The 17,656-nt window shown below is 39.8% G+C and overlaps 1 protein-coding gene across 8 annotated transcripts in view; it reads right to left on the reverse strand.

Moving 5' to 3' along the window:
• The window catches only part of ATP10D (ATPase phospholipid transporting 10D (putative)), a 124,790-nt gene that overhangs the window by 3,197 nt on the left and 103,937 nt on the right, over nt 1-17,656 (reverse strand). For 7 of the 8 annotated variants that reach the window (XM_060188095.1, XM_060188091.1, XM_060188092.1 and 4 more), the window contains 3 exons: nt 11,984-12,064; nt 9,801-9,905; nt 3,460-3,647 (listed from right to left, as the gene is read on the reverse strand). In XM_060188095.1, coding sequence (XP_060044078.1) covers nt 3,460-3,647; nt 9,801-9,905; nt 11,984-12,064 — 374 coding nt within the window. Of the gene's footprint in view, nt 1-1,687; nt 2,913-3,459; nt 3,648-9,800; nt 9,906-11,983; nt 12,065-17,656 lie in introns of those variants that run through there. The other variant, XM_060188096.1, reaches the window with a different exon arrangement.

Consider the following 17,656-nt stretch of genomic DNA (forward strand, 5'->3'; position numbering starts at 1 on the left):
TTGTTAGCACATGGGTAATATTTCTCATCTCATCAAGATAGGTGTTGGCAAAACCTTCTCACCCCCAAAGTAGGTCCATCATTGTGACCAGGACCTGAAAGTCCCCTTCCCCCACTCTTCTTCTTATCTTCCCTCCCCGGAATCCTTTGCTTTGGTCCAATACACCAAATCCAGTCCAAGTCTTACTTTATGTTTCCCCCTTCTGCTCTTGTTTCTTAAGTTCTGCCCATGAGTGAGATCATCCCATATTCATCCTTCTCTTTCTGGTTTATCTCACTTAATATGATTCCTTCAAACTCCATCCAAGATGAGGTGAAGAGGGTGAATTCATAATTACTAACACCTGAATAGTACTCTGTCATGTATATAGACCACAACTTGCTCAGTCACTCTTCTGTTGTTGGACACCTAGGTTACTCCCAAGTTTGGGCTATTACAAATTGTGCTTCTATGAACATAGGTATACACAGATTTCTTTGACTGGGTACGTTTGATTCCTTAGGATATATCCCCAGGAGAAGAACTACTGTGTCACAGAGTAGGCCATGTCTAGCTTTCTGAGAATTTTCCAAACTGCTCTCCACAGGATTTGGATGTTAAACCAGAAATCATCAAATATTTAGAGGAAAACATTTGCAAAACTCTTTTCTATCTAAGTTTTAAAGATACCTCCAAAGGAGGTCAGGAGGTGGCATACCTGGTTAAGTGCACATGTACAAGGACCAAAGTTCAAGCCCCTGGCCCCTTCCTGCAGTGGGGGCAGGGTGTGTGTGTGGAAGCTTCATAAGCAGTGAAGCAGTGCTGCAGGTGTTTCTCTGTCTCTCTCTCCCTCTCTATTCCCCTTCCCTCTCAATTTCTTTCTGTCCTATCAAATTCAATAAATATAGTTTAAAAAAATCTTTAAAGAGAAAAAAAGAAAAAGATGTCTTTAATGACTAAAATCCATTCACAAGGAAAACAAATACAGGAATAAACTAATGGGCCACATCAAATAAAAAGGCTTCTGCACAGCAAAATAAACCATCACCTAAACAGACTCCTTATGAAATGGGAGAAGAACTTTCTATGCCATAGATCAGGAAAAAGGTTAATAATCAAAATATAGAAAGAGCTCACCAAACGGCAACAATAAGCAAGTAAAAAAAAAAATCTAAAAGTGGGGAGAGGATATAGACAGAATATTCACCAAAGAAGAAATCTAAACAGCTAACACACACACACACACACACACACACACACACACACACACACACACACACACACATAAAATAATGCTCAGAGTGACTGATTATCAGAGAAATGCAAATAAATGAGATGCCACTTCAATCCTTGTACCGATTTTAAGGGTTTTAACTTTAACTATTTCTTTATAAATTCTGTAGATTGTTTTAATTCTGAAAGTAACATCACGGTGAGCACTACAGAAGTGCCTGAGTTTAATGGTGATATTGTTAAGTACATAACTACTATCGAACAGGCCATGGCTGGTGCGCCGCTATGTTCCATCACTGGGGAGCCAGAGACGACCCGAACTGCCCCTGCGGCTACAGACAGACTATGACCCACAAAGTCAATGACTGCCACCTCTCCAGATTCAAAGGAGGTCTCGAAATTTTACATCAGGCTCAACCTGACGCTGTTGACTGGCTACGGAAGAAGGGCAAACGCTAGAAGAAGTAGAAGAACATAACTACAGGCACCATAAAAATGACTCCAATAGAGTTTCTTTTTCTATTATTTAGTTATTTACTCGATAAAGACAGAGATAAATCGAGAAGGGGGAGAGAAGAGAGACAGAAAGTCTCTACAGTAGGTGGGGACCGGGGGTTTGAACCTGGATCCCAGGTGCGCCACCTCCCCGGTCCAAAATGGTTTCTCATATGCATTCCTAGAAGGAAAGCCCATCGGCCAAGGGGTTGTTGTGCCCACTATACTTTGTAATGGTGTTTCATATTGGGGCTGGCAAATCATGCTCTGCAATCCAGTCTCTGTTGAACTATTTAACTCTGTTGTTGTGGTACAAGGGTAGTCACCAAGCACAGGGCCTGGATTCATAAGTCTGGCTGAGCACACAGATCACCATGAGCAAGGATTGAGGTTTGAGACCCCCACTGCCCACCTACAAGGAGGCAGCTTAATAAGCGGTAAAGCAGGTCTGCAGGTCTCTCTCTCTTTTTTTCTCTGTCTCTCCCTCTGCTCTCAGTTTCTATACTATCAGATAAACATAGATAAGGGGGCCTGGGTGGTGGTGCACTTGGCTAAATGCACAAAGACCCAGGTTCAAGCCTGTGGTCCCTGTCTACAGGGGGAAAGCTTCACAAGCTGTAAAACAGTGCTGCAGGTATCTCCCTGTCTCTCTCCCCCTCTACCTTGCCTTTCCCTCATGATTTCTCTGTCTCTATCCAAAAATAAATGAATAAAAAAACAAAAAAAAAATAGAAAGAGAGGAAGAGGAAAAAATGGCCACCAGGAGCAGTGAATTTGTAGTGCCGGCAGCTCAGAGCCCCAGCAATAACCCTGGTGGCAAGAGAGAGGCGGGAGGCGGGAGGGAGGGAAGGAGGAGAAAGAATTAACTGAACATAAAATGGAATATGTCACTGAAGACAGATAAAAGAAGGAAGCTGTAAAGTTTTCAGAGTTCTCAGCTATAGGAGGGACTGCTACTTGTCCCTCAGAACTGATTCTCTTCTTAACAAACTCTCAGATGTGAGCCACTCACACTGTCCATACCTAGGTTCTAGTTAACAGGGTATAAGTAATAATGTATGAAATGTCTGGGTCACGCCATTGTAAGAGAGACAGGAAAATGACTTGCACTCCATTTTCGCTCTTTTCCCTCCAGCAGCAGGGGCATGGAAGACAGGTGTGCTGAGCGTGAGGCATGGTCAGTCAGGCAGATGAAGGTAACACCCCTGAGAGATGGCAGAACAAAAACAGAGAGGAAAGGCTCCAGCTCCTTGCATAACCCTGTGAAACAAAGTTGTACAACTAGCCCTGTGGACTGTCAACCAAATTAGAGCTTTCCAGGAGAGAGAGAGACATCTTTAATAGTTTGCTTAAGACATTTCTATCTGGTAAAATAGTTAAAAACCAGTACTTAACTACTACATAGATTGACATTACTACATAATATAACCTGCCCTACACTCTTTCTAGTTGCCTGGAGAATTATAAACTTATGATTTTATTTATTCTTCCAGCTATCTGGCCCATTCTCCCCACCCCTTGGAGCTGGAGCCTTGAGCATGTGCAATTTTACTGTTCCAGGCTGCTCTTTCTTTCAGAACGACAGACAGAGGGAGAGGTATCACAGAACTGGAGCTTAGGGCCAATGTATCTTTCTTGTAGTACAGGGACTTGGGCCTGGATTGAGTACATGGCAAAGCAGGTGCTCTACATGGTGAGCTATCTTTCTAGCCCACTTCATTTATTCTATTGAAGAAAAAACAGCTACCATACCTGGGCAGAAGAGCAACACAGGTTGTGAGGACACAAACTAAGTAGAACACTGGGTCCAGCATGTGCTTTTGCATAATGCAATACGGGTTCGATGGTGGGTTGCAAGTTACACACAAGGCTCCAAAAATCAACGCGAAGAAAAAATAAGATAAGACACTACCAATAATGACCAACATGTGGATCCAAGTCTGTAAGACAAAAGGAGTAGGGGAAATGAATACTTACACACTGATAGGGTTTTTCAGTCTGTTCTACTAAAGAAATGACACATGAGTGGGTAAGTTGTGTACTAGATCTTAAAGAACAAAATATAAAATACTAAAGCAACAAATGAACATTTTTCATGAATAGCTCACATCACTGTATAAAAACTATAAAACTAAGTCAGATGTCAAAAGGCAGTTCTGACTAGTTGACTCAAAACTACCTGTGAACCATGAAATGTCTGGATTTTCTTTTTTAGTTTTGTTCACATTTCCCACTCACTGATCAGTTTATTCATGAAGGCAAGTTTGAGCCAGTGAAACTCGAATTTGAGCCATTCACACAGTAGTAGACATTTCCGTTACTTACCAGTATTCAAATTCTCTTCACCTAAACGGCATCCGAGGATAGAACTTTCCCACTCCCTTGAAACCAGACATGGCCCATGTCTTCCTCTGGCCATACATGAAATGTGAATGGAATGGATATGCAAAACTGATAGGAGAGAAGCTCAGAAGAGCCAGTATGTAAATTTCCAAGTTGTCTCCATTCCTTCCATGTTGACCAAAAAGTTCCCTTTGGGGACAATTCCACTTGTTGCAGTTAGTTGCCAAGACATAGCCGAGGCCATTGTGCTGCTCCTCAGGGGGACAGAGCTTTCTAGAATTTCAGCTGACTTTATAGGAACAAGAAATAAACCTGTGCATCACACAATAACCTAAACATTTTTATACTTGTATGAAGTGGCAATATAATTTTTATTTAAACTGCCTTGCTATTTAATGAAGTAAGTTCAGAACAAAAAGTAACTCGGCCTCCCTCAAACATACTATTGATGTTAGCTGCTGCAGCAGTAGAGCTTGGGGGGGGGGGGGTCTGACCTGTCACTGTAATGAAGAGAAATTACCAGGATTTATTGTGACAAAACACAGTATCCCTAAGCAGATTTTCTGTGTAACCCAAACTATGAAAAAAAGAATCATCTTTACCAAAGTTACCAGTGTTATTTCGTGCAATGAACAACGCAATTTAAAATTGCAGGTATACAATGGCATTTGTTAAGCTATTTTGGGAAGTATTACCTTTATTATTTATTTTCCTCCAGGGTTATATATATATATATATATATATATATATATATATATATAATTTGCCTCCAGGGTTATTGCTGCGGCTTGGGTGCCTATACTATGAATTCACTGCTCTTGGTGGCCATCTTTCCTTTTTTTTTTTTTTAATTGGATAGGACTGAGAGAAATTGAGAGGAGGGTGAGATAGAGAAGGAGAAAGACACCTACAGATCTGCTTCACCACTTGTGAAGTGACCCCCCTGCAGGTGGGGAGCCAGGGGCTCGAAATGAGATCCTTGAATGGGACCTTGCATTCCCTACTGTGTGTGCCTGACCCAGTGCGCCACAGCCCAACCATACCCCGCCCCCCAGGGTTATATTTTGCAAAGAAGGAGCTGGATTTCTCCTTTCTCCTCTTATCTTTGTAGATAACTTCACACGTCACAAAAACTGTTCCTTTTTTTGGGGGGGGGGGGAATATATAAACTGCTAAAAAAAAATGCTTCCTAAATCCTTTCCGGGAGTCGGGCGGTTGCGTGGTGGGTTAAACGCAGTTGGTGTGAAGTGCAAGGACCAACGTAAGGATCCCGGTTCTAGGCCCCGGTTCCCCACTTGTAGAAGAGTCGCTTCACAGGCGGTGAAGCAGATCTGTAGGTGTCTTTCTCTCTCCCCTCTGTCTTCCCCTCCTCTCTCCATTTCTCTCTATCCTAACAATGATGACATCAATAACAACAATAATAACTACAATAACAATGAAAAACAAGGGCAACAAAAGGGAAAATAAATAAAATATATTTTTTTAAAAATCCTTGCCTAAGACTACTAACCGTCATTTTTTCTCTTTCTTCCTTAATTCCTTTGTTCCCTTTTGTCGCCCTTGTAATTATTATTGATGTTGTTGTTGGATAGGACAGAGAGAAATGGAGAGAGGAGGGGAAGACAGAGAGGGGGAGAGAAAGACAGACACCTGCAGACCTACTTCACCACTTGTGAAGTGACTCCCCTGCAGGTGGGGAGCCGGGGGCTCGAACCAGGATCTTTACACTGGGAGCCTTAAGCCAGTCCTTGCCCTTTGCAGCACGTGCGCTTAACCCACTGCACTACCATCTGACTCCCTCCTTTTTCTTTCTCAAAGGTCCTTTCTTCCTTCCCACTGAGCCTTACTGCCCTAATTTTCTCCGCCTTAAGATCTACTTTCAGAACTTGAGATATTCACTTCATGGAGTCAACTTTAAATAAGTAAATACAAGGACCTGAGGTCAAAGCACCCTGAGTAAAAACCAGCATAGAGGGAAGGAGATTACAATGAGCTGGTGAGCAAGAACATGAGGAGAGTTAACCATATTCTCAGAATGTCTGACATACTGACAAAGGACTGTTGTCATGAAGGTTAGCATTTCCTAGCATGAGGAATAGTTCCTTACAGGTGTACTCTTTATATAACAGTTATTGACTTTCTTGGCACCAAGCTTTCAATCCCTTTCTTCTTAGTGAAGAAGTCTAGCATATGAGAGTCTTGGCAAAGTATTCCTCCTTCAATCAAAGACTATAGGGTACAATAAGGCAAGAGCAGAAAGAAAATAACTGAAGTTAATTCAGTACCATCATGGCAAGTCTGCCCATTAATTCCAGTTCCTGGGTCTCTGGAGTCACTCTAGTTCCTTGGGATTTTTTTTTTAAAGTATGGTTCTCCAACTTATTATTTTTTTAAAATTGATTTAACAATGATTGACAAGATTGTGGGATAAGAGGGGTACAATTCCATACAATTCAGTTCCTTCCACCAGAGTGCCATATCCTCTCTCCTCCACTAGAAGTTTCCCTATTCTTTATCCCTCTGGGACTATGGATTAAAGATCTTTATGAGGAGCAGAAGGTGGAAGGTCTGGTTTCTGTAATTGCTTCTCCACTGGACATGGGCGTTGACAAATCAGTCCATACCCCCAGCCTGTTTCTATCTTTTCTTTGTGGGGTAGGGCTCTGGGGAGGCTCTCCAACCTCTTTTTAATATCTTCTATTTGCTTATGTTAGCCAGAATCAATTATTATTACTCATAATCAATAAATTCAAACCACCATGCTTCATTTTGTTAGAGCTTTTAGCATACTAGTAAATGCCAGACTAATGTCTTCCTTAGCTAACAACTCAAAGTACCTATACTTGTTTAAATATCAAATTACAAAGATATTAGAATAACAAGTATTTTAGTTCTATAATTTACATTACTCTACACATGTGGCATTTGCAGATAGGAACCTTTTTTACCCATTAGGTTTATAAAGTTTCTTTTTAAAAAAAATATTTATTTATTTATTTATTTATTTTCCCTCTTGTTGCCCTTGTTTTTTTAAATGTATTTATTTATTTTTAAATATTTATTTATCTCCCCTTTTGTTGCCCTTGTTGTTTTATTGTTGTGCCTGATGTCGTCATTGTTGGACAGGACAGAGAGAAATGTAGAGAGGAGGGGAAGACAGAGAGGGGGAAAGAAAGACAGACACCTGCAGATCTGCTTCACCGCCTGTGAAGCGACTCCCCTGCAGGTGGGGAGCTGGGGACTCGAACAGGGATCCTTATGCCAATCCTTGCGCTTGACGCCAGGTGCACTTAACCCGCTGTACTACCGCCTGACTCCCGCCCTTGTTGTTTTATTGTTGTAGTTATTATTGTTGTTTTTAGTGATGTCCTCGTTGTTGGATAGGACAGAGAGAAATGGAGAGAGGAGGGGAAGACAGAGAGGGGGAGAGAAAGATAGACACCTGCAGACCTGCTTCACCGCCTGTGAAGCGACTCCCCAGCAGGTGGGGAGCCAGGGGCTTGACCCAGGATCCTTAAGCTGGTCCTTGAGCTCTGCTCCACATGCTCTTTACCCGCCACTTTATCACCTGACTCCCTACAGTTTCTTAATTACAGCAAGTGATAGGCAAAGTAAATTAAGAAAAAAATCCAACCCCACTTCTGAAATCATTATAAATAATTTTATAGTAGACCTCTTCTGTCACATGAAACTACAACTTCATTCAACTGTTTTAAATAGATTCACTACCAGACTGGTAAGTTTACCCCCAAATATTTGAATGGATAGCCATTAAAAATATATTCATGGATATTACAGATCCAAGAAGGATGACAGAGGACCTAGTGGAGGTTGTATTGTTATATGGAAAACTGGGAAATGTTATGCATGTACAAACTATTGTATTTACTGATGAATGTAAAACATTAATTCCCCAATAAAGAAATTTAAAAAATGAAAAAAATATATTCGTGGATATTAAATGGGTTAATCACTCATACATCCACTTAAATATTTTTTAATCACTCTATGTGTTAACCTTTTCCTAGATATTGTTATGCAATGATAAACAAAATAAACATGAACTTGATCTCAAAAAAGATAATGGTTTAGTGCAAAAGGTGGGCATGAGTTACATAATCATATGATTAAACAATAATCATAAGTTATTGTTAGACCTATGAATAAAAACTAGAGAGTGGTATGAAAAAAATAAATGGTTTGGGAGGAGCTAGCCTTTTTGTTAGAGACTAAGAAAACATCTGCACTGAAAAAGACAAGAATCCAAGAGGAAGAAAAAATACTCCCATTTAGGGAGTCAGATGTGGATGCACCTGGTTAGGTATATACATTCCAGTACACAAGGAACAGGGTTCAAGCCCCTGCTCCCCACCTGTAGGTGGAAAGCTTTACCTCTATCTCCCCTTCCCTTCTCAATTTCTGTCTGTGTCCAATAATAAATAAATGAATCTTAAGAATAAGAGAATATTCCCATTTGGAAGATGAGTTAAATGCTAAGACCCAAATATCCTAATGAGATCAATGTATCTAAGAAACTAAAAGATAGATATGTGGTTCCTGTCCATTTGATAAGTGGAGTGGAGTTTGGCAAGAGAAGTAGGGGTCATGGGGGCTGGACAGTGGTGCATAGGTTAAGCGCACATAGTACGAAGTGAAAGGTCCCACACAAGGATCCTGGTTCAAGCTTCTGGCCCCCCACCTGCAGGGGGTGTGTTGTACGTTTCATATTGGTTTGGTCTCCTTCCCCCCACCTCTGGGAGGAATTGGTTTGGCCCTTGCTAGTTTTGCGCCTTATTTCTCCCCGCCCCCTATGCTAGCAGCTCGGGAGTTCTTGGCGCAGCGGTGTGAGGAGATGCAGGACAGATCTGTGTGGTGACTAGTTTAAGGGTCTCTCTCTGCCACCAGAGCAGAAAGACAGGAGAGCACATGTTTGCCCGCTCGTGAATAAAGCTTCTCTGCCCAGCTGTGTGTATCTGGTCGTCTCTGTCTACCACCGCGAAGCTAGCCCACTGGAGCCCCGAACTTTAATGACACGGGGAAGCTTAACAAGTGGTGAAGCAGGTTTGCAGGTGTCTATCTTTCTCTACCCCTCTCTATCTTCCCTTCCCTTCTCAATTTCTCTGTCCTATCCAATAAAATAGGAAAAAAAAAATAGCTGCCAGGAGCAATGGATTTTGTAGTAGAGGCACTGAGCCCCAGCAATAAGCCCTGGAGGCAAAAGAGAGGGGGGGAGATGGAGGGTGGGTAGAATCTCATTGCATGAGGCTTTCTAGATCATCCTCAGAATTTGAGATCATATTCTAAGTACAATGCAAAGCCACTGAAAGGTTTCCACTAGAGAACAACAGAAAAATGTGACATATTTCAAAGGGATCATTTTGATTGTTATGTTAGAAGGCAAAATTCCTTTTTAATTTTTAGTTATAAGACATCACTTTAGTTGTGAACAATGCTGGCCACAGAACGATAATTGCTTCTCCAGCCCACTTTACACCTCCATGAATCACTACTATGTATATGGCACCAAGGGGACCAGGCAGGGTTTTTCCACTTTCCTTGGCTGCATGTCATGGCACAAACTGATCATTAAGAGTAGTCGAAAATCATCCTTCTTCCATGGAGCCATTATTCTTCCTAGAACCGATTATCTTGTAAGTAGGGAAGGCTTAGCAGGGTTGCTAAGCTAATAGAAGACTTTTACCCAGGCGTGAAAACTCTCAGGCTACTTCATAGGAAAGAAAACCACTCACCAAACTCTTGCTTTCAATTACCAAGTGAAGAAGAATGATGAACAGAGCAGCTGTGTTCAGGGGATTTCCAAATGTAAAGATATCAATGTCTGATCCCTGGTAAGTCTATAAAAGAAAGACAACAGAGGATCGTAAAGAATTATGTGCACTTAATGAGGTGGTTAGTATCACTTTAGTGTATAGCTCAATTGAGAGCTGAGTGTATTGTATTCTACAATGTCCCTAATAACTGACCATTAAGGATAAATTTGAATGTTCCTAGAAATATGAGTCTGACTTTCTCCCAGAGAGACCATCTAATCTTCTAACTTTTTATCTACAATTCCTCATCAATTCTGAATCATAATTCATCTTCTTGGAACTTTTTACTCATACTTCTAGCTCTTTATGTATAGATAAATATCAAATATACACACTTTTCAGAGCTGCCAACGTTTGAAGCTGCTATTATGACTATGCTGAGCTTATATCTTAGCTGAACATGTATTTCCTTCTCTCCTATGTAATACATCTTAATGTCTGTAAAAAATGTTCTTCCAATAACACAATTTTCTGGTCTTTCACGGTTCTAACCATTCTCTTCTGATTACACTTCAGAATGCCCGATCTATATGTCTCTTCAAATACCATATACACAGAATGTTCTTTTTCTTTTTTTAGAGGCAGAGAGAGAAAGAGAGTGAAAAGTAAGAGACCACATCACTGAAGCTTCCTTCAAGGTGTGTGAGGGGTCTAGGCTCAAACCTGGGTCAAACACATGACACAATAGTGCACTATCCAAGAAAGCTATTCTGCCAGCCCAACAGAACATTCTAACATTCAAGTCACTTAATAAAATCTGTTAACAAAATACATCATCTTTTTCACTTATACTATAGTTTTGTCAACACCATCAAGCTAGTGTTTTCTTCTAGGTTGGGGTGAGTATAGTAGCTATTCATACAATACTATCTCTACTGCTTTGTGCTTGTTGTTGTCCTAGGATTGATCATTTATTTTATTTATATAAATATTTTATTTATTTATTAATGAGAGGGATAGGAGAAAGAGAGAGAAAGAACCAGACATCACTCTGGTACATGTGCTGCTGGGAACTGAACTCAGGACCTCATGTTTGAGAGACCAATGTTTTATACACTGTGTCACCTCCCAGACCACTATTTATTTATTTATTTATTGCTTCCAGGGTTATCACTAGGGCTCAATACTTGCACTACGAATCCACTGCTCCTGGAGGCTATTTTTTCCCCTTTTGTTGCCCTTGTTTATCGTTGTTGTTGCTACTGCTGTCATTGTTGTTGGATAGGGCAGAGAAAATGAGAGAGGAGGGGAAGACAGAGAGGGGGAGAGAAAGATAGACACCTGCAGACTTGCCTCACCGCTTGTGAAGCGACTCCCCTGTAGGTGGGGAGCTGGGGGCTTGAACTAGGATCCTTACGACAGTCCTTGTACTTTACGCCATGGGTGCTTAGCCCTCTGTGCTACCGCCCCAGCCCCCTATTTATTTATTTATTTATTTATTTATTTATTTATTTATTTATATTTGATAGAACAGAGAGAAATTGAGAGGGGAAGTAAAGATAGAGAAACACCTGCAGTACTGCTTTACCACTCATGAAGCTTCCCACTGTGGAGTTGAACTCGGGTCCTTTTGCATGATAATGTATGCACTCAACCAGGTGCACAATTGTCCCAGCCACCTAAGATTTTAAATTAAATTTTACACATCATCTGGTCATATTCCTTCATTCTTTTCTCAGGCTTTTCAGTTTTGGGAGAAGGGCTGAAATTTAGTGTTCCCAATTTCATTCTTGTAAGATTAGGTAAAATTACCCAGCAAATATTAATAACAGCTTTCATATTCTGGCTTCCTTTTCATATTCTCCCTTCCTAATTTTAACTCTTCTAATTATGTGACAGAACTTTCAATTTATTCAAGTCACTGATGAAAACCATTAAGTAATACAGGGCTGGAAAAGAAACCTAAGAAAACCTGCCTAGGAACTTCTCTCCAAATTTAATCCATTACCTAACATATTTGGAAAAAGGATTATGATTTAGTCCATTTTATAATCAACTTGATTACATGAATAATTTCCCCTAAAATATCCACATTATATATACTGCCATCAGCAACAAAGTCTGAAAAAAGCACCACTAGTTCATTAATAAAAAGGACTCACATAGTAAGGCACAAAGAAGCAGACCAGGCTTTGATAAAAGGCATCCAGCAAAGTGATCCAGAAGGTGAGAGGTAAGTATGCCTGAAAATGAGACAGATGTGGGTAAGGGCATAAGATAAATAAGGGACAAAGCAAATTCAAGAGACAACATGACCCAGCACTTAATATTTGCTTTTCTGAAAGAAAATTTTTCCTCTTCATCTCTCACTTATAAAACCGAAGGGACTTGCAGATAGTGATGGGAGAGTGAGAGGTGATCATAGTTGAATGAGATGACTTCATAGGTGAAAAAAAATCATTAAGAAGCTATTCTTTATTCTTTTGGCTTTTTTCATTGGGTTAATATAAAATCCATCTGAAATAGAGGTAACGGTACTAATTTTTTGACTACCTGATGATCAAATATGATACTTATAATAAGATGATCAAGCTATATCTGATACATAGCAGGTACTCAACAAATACTAATTAGACTAATAAACTTTTCATATAACTTTTCGTGTGCCAAACTGCTTCCAATAAAAAGCTTGTAGAATGAAGGAAAAGATTCTTGTTATGTGACTGAAAAATGTTTTCAAACAAGAGTCATTTTTTGCTGATTGGCAGTAGTTGTATACATTGATCCTGAAGCTACATCCAAATCTAGCAAGATAAATACTAACATGTAGTAGTGAAGAAAAAAATAGATACAGAAAAAAAATATATCATATCTTTGGACTTGTATTTCTTATCATGTTCTCAATCTTAGTTTCCTCTAAATGCAATGTAAAAAGAAAAAGCTGAAACTTGCTTGAAAATGTCTAATTGTCTCCTAAACAACAAAGTTTTATGAATATATAAATTCACTATATATATATATATATTCTCCCATTCCTTCAAAAACTACATTTGGAATTTTTATATCTATCTTCTTCAAAAATCTCTTATCTTACAGAATATCAAAATCATGAATAATAATATCAAAACCATGGAGATTGTTTCTAATATGTTTTTCTCTGTGTCTTCTTTTACTATATCCTCATTGTTAATGATATTATATTTTTCTCTCTTCACTTGAGTGTCCATAAAGTCCAAACGAAGTGGTGGAAGAAAGTATGGCAGAGTCAAAGTGGCTACCAAAAAGACACTGGACAAGAGAGAACAATTTGGGCATAAGATTAATTATAATTTTATGTTTCTGGGGAACTCCAAGTTGCTCAAAAGACCTAGGGGAAAAAGTTAAAATACAATTCTCCACATTTGTGTGCATAAGGAGAATTGGGGATGTAGAAAAAGAAGGGTCATGGAGGAGATAAATGAGAGGCTTTAATGCTCATGGAAATGATTGACTCGGGGATCTCCTGGAAACTAAAAGGGAAACTCTGGACATGCAGAGCAACCCAGGAAAAGGAGTTTGTGTGGATGATGAAAGACGGGCAATAAATGATGGCTTCTCCTCTGGAGGAGACAGATTCTGTAACTCCAGAGAGTACATTTCATGAAACTCAAGACAGGAAGTGGCTGGCTCAAGCACAAAACAGAAACTATGTGGAAGTCAAGCTCAAAGAAAGGACAACTCTTCTGGGAGGTAAAGTCAATTAAATCAATTACCTTTTATCAATAGCCACATGCTGGGATTCTTCCTGCAATTACCATATAGTATAAAACTGATCAGCTTGATAAGACAATGTGTATATAGAACTAATAACAGATTTAACAACAGAAACAATGATCTCAACTCTTTCAAGGGTAAGGACTGATTGCAATTTCAATTGGTACAAATGAAACACTAGCTTAAATTAAAACACTAGCTATGAAAACTTTTAAGGTGCTCCCCCCTTTTTTTACCCCCAAAAAGAAATTGGTATTTTAGAGCCTCGGGTACAAAACAACTTTCATTAATACCAGCTACATGTTTCTGCATCCTGGTCTTGAACTTTAATTCAGATTGGATTCCTTTAGAAGTTTAGATAGATCCTTGATCTGAATGGACTGAGGAGCACTTTAAGATAATAAGGATTTTATCTTCCTTGAAAAGCTGAATGTGTGACTACTGTGTGTTGATTGCACTGAGTTGCCTCAGGGCATTAAATTACTCTCTAGTATGAGGAGACAGTTCAAATCAAAATAAAGTAGACTCATCAAGATAAATGCATCATTCCAAAGTCAGGATTTCCTCAAATTTCTGATTAATTCTGGAGTATAAAAAATAATACTCCTAAGAGATTACTGTGACTAAAATTTTTAACACATATTATCTTATGCCTCAAAACTATCCAGAAAATATACTGAAGCACATGCAAGTGAAATAACTTACTAAGGTCATCTACCACAAAATCAGAATTGAAACTGAGGTTAAGAATACTCCATAATTTCTAACTTTGGCTAATTTAACCCGGTGTCTTCAACATAGTGAGTGATGCTCTAATGAAAATTTCATATATATATATATATATATATATATATATATATATATATATGACTGTGTGTGTATATGTAATTTGTTTTATTTTTTGAGACAGATACAGATAGAACACTGCTCAGCTCTGGCTTAAGGTGATACAAGGGATTGAACCTGAACCTCAAAACCTCAGGTATGTAAATCTTTTTGCTTAAGCCATTACGCTGTCTCCCTGGTCCGAGAACAGATCTCTTATTTTGGGCCTCATTTTGTCTGTCCAGTGCTTAGGAAATCTTTCAACCTGGATGTGAGGGCGATCTGGCTGGGACATCTGTCACCCTATTGATCACCGGGGTTGATGAGGCTGATCTGGCTAGTTAGGTAGGTGTCCCCTTCCTCCTTCACCTTTCCATGTGTGTCCCTCCTGAAGCTACACACTCAATCAAAGAGGATAATCTTCCCTGAATAGAGATAGACCTGATGAGTGTATACAAGTAGCTATGCTCCTCTGCTAGAACCTCCAATCAAACTCTCTAGGAAATCTTTCCTCATAATTCTATCCATGTGGCTCAGCTCTGCCCTCAGGGATGCGATATGCCCATGGTCAGTGAGAAAACATTCTTTTTAGGCACAGTGGTAAGTAAACACAGGGAAAGGCACTGAACTTGAGCCAGACCATATATTAAGACCAAGACATTTAGTTACTATAAGAAAAAAGAGCCTCCTGTCATCATCACTGCTGGCTTTTGCAGCAATGCAAGCCAATACATTTCCCTTTTTAATTAAGGCAAATTGAGCTCACAGAGTCCTCTACTCAAAGTGCGAATATCTAACTGAGCTGACCCATCTACTTGATCTACTTATGGGTGTCCAGAGGTTCCTGGTTCACTTCAGTTCTTGTGATTCTGACCATGTACTTTCAAGAGCACTTTAAGTCAATAAATAGGGGGCATATGGAAGTGACTCAAGGTCTGAAGACAGCATCAAAGGTTTTCCTGTAGCACAGCAAATGGCAGACAGCATGGGCTCAGGTTCAGCTGCACCAGCTAGGAGCTATGTGATACAGACAGGCTATTTAAGTACCTACCTGTCCGTGACTTTTTCCATTTAAAATGTTTGACTAACAATAGCACCTATCTGGCAGGGTCACTTTGGGGATTAGAATTCTATGTATTATTTAGAATAGTACCTAGCACTGAGAGCTCAGAATGACAGGAATGCAGAGGTTACACAAGCTCTTGTGTCAAATATGAATACATAATGAGCCCTAGGTCAGATCACTGGGGTTTACAGTTAACAGTGTTTATACACTTTCTTCATATTTGGAAACTACTCTTTGTCCTGATGCAGTTTTCTAGTTCTGTTCTCAACTCTGACACCATCTTCCCAGACAATACTTTTAGCCCACCTGCATGTTAGCTGTCAGGCTCAGGCAAAAAATAGTAAAGTCATGGGCCCTTTTAAATATACCTAAAATAGATTTCCTAGCTTTCTCCCATACAAAGACCTTAGTTCCACCTGCTCTATTTTTACCTTTAGGTTCCTGTTTACAATTTATCCTGCTTTATATATTTTTTTGTAATTTTTATTTATAAAAAGGAAACACTGACAAAAACCATAGGATAAGAGGGATACAACTCCACACAATTCCCACCACCTGAACTCCCTATCCCATTCCCTCCCCTGATAGCTTTCCTATTCTTATCCTTCTGGGAGCATGGACCAAAGGACATTATGGGCTTCAGAAGGTGGAATGTCTGGCTTCTGTAATTGCTTCCCCGCTGAACATGGGCATTGACAGGTCGATCCACACTCCTAGCCTGTCTCTCTTTCCCTAGTTGGGTGGGGCTCTGAGGAAGTGGGGATCCAGGAAAACAAACAAGCAAACAAATAAAAAACCTCTAATATAGTCATAAGCCCTTTGGAATATACCTAAAATAGGCCTACGAACTATCTACAAAAAGGAGACCCCCAAATCTTCATCTGAACTATTCCAGCCTTTAGGTTCATGATTAGTCAACAATTTGTTTGGCTTTATGTTAACTCTTCTTTCAGCCACCAGGTTCCAGATGATACTGTGATGCCAACTGGACTTCCCTGCTTTATATGTTAATGCTTTTCAGCCACTAAGCTGCAGATGCTACCATGATGCTATTCCGACTTTCCTGGGCAGAGGACCTCACCAATTTGTCATGGAACCTCACCTCCCCAGAGCATTATCCCACTAGGGAAAGATAGAATCAGGCTGGGGGTATGGATTGATCTGCCAACGACCACTCTCAGAGGAAAAGCAATTACAGAATCCCACCTTCTGTACCCCATGAAGAATTTTGGTCCATACTCCCAGAGGGATAAAAAATACGGAACCTTCCAATGGAGGAGATGATATATGGAACTCTGGTGGAGAGAAATACATGGAATTCTACCCTTGTTATTTTACAATATTGTTAATCATTATTAAATCACTACTACTACAACAACTACTACTACTACTACTTCTAATAATAATAATAATAGTGCCTGGCACAACAGGAGGTACTGCATAAATGCTCATAAGTATTATACAAGTACTGATTATTATTACATTTCTGAAAGATGAATTACAAAGAAAAGAATTTTAAGGCAGCAACCCAAACAACCATCCACCTCAATATTCTAGGAAAAATTCATTGGAGACAGTGACAGAGGGAAGGAAAAGGGGACAAATCTAAGTAATGTGCCAGAGATAGATTGACAGGATTAAGATACTACTGAAGTGGAGGTGGAACAGAATTTAGAGAGGGAAGCCATTAAGATCACCCCACTGGTTTGTATGAAGGTAGAATGTGAAGAATTTAATTTTGGCTTTAGGACCAAATTGAGAAGAATCCATGCCCTGGCTTTGCTACTTTTTAGCTTTGAGGTTTTTTTTTTTTTTTTTAATTGATTTAATAATGATTGACAAGATTGTAGGATAAGGGTACAATGCCCACCACCAGAGTTCCACATCCCATCCCCCTCATGAAATATTTCCTATGTTTTATCCCTTTGGGAGTATGGACTCAGGTTCACTATGGGGTGCAGAAGCTGGAAAGGTCTGGCTTCTGTAATTGCTTCTCTGCTGGACATGGGCATTGGCAGGTCAATCCATACTCCCAGTCTGTTTTTATCTTTCCCTAGTGGGGCCGGGCACTGGAGAGGTGAGGTTCCAGAACACATTGGTGAGGTCATCTGCCAGAGAAGTCAGGTTGGCATCATGATAGCATCTGCAACTTGGTGGCCGAAAAGCATAAGATGTAAAGCAGAACAAACTG

The sequence above is a fragment of the Erinaceus europaeus genome, chromosome 3, assembly GCF_950295315.1.
Source record: "Erinaceus europaeus chromosome 3, mEriEur2.1, whole genome shotgun sequence".
Lineage (NCBI taxonomy): Eukaryota > Metazoa > Chordata > Mammalia > Eulipotyphla > Erinaceidae > Erinaceus > Erinaceus europaeus.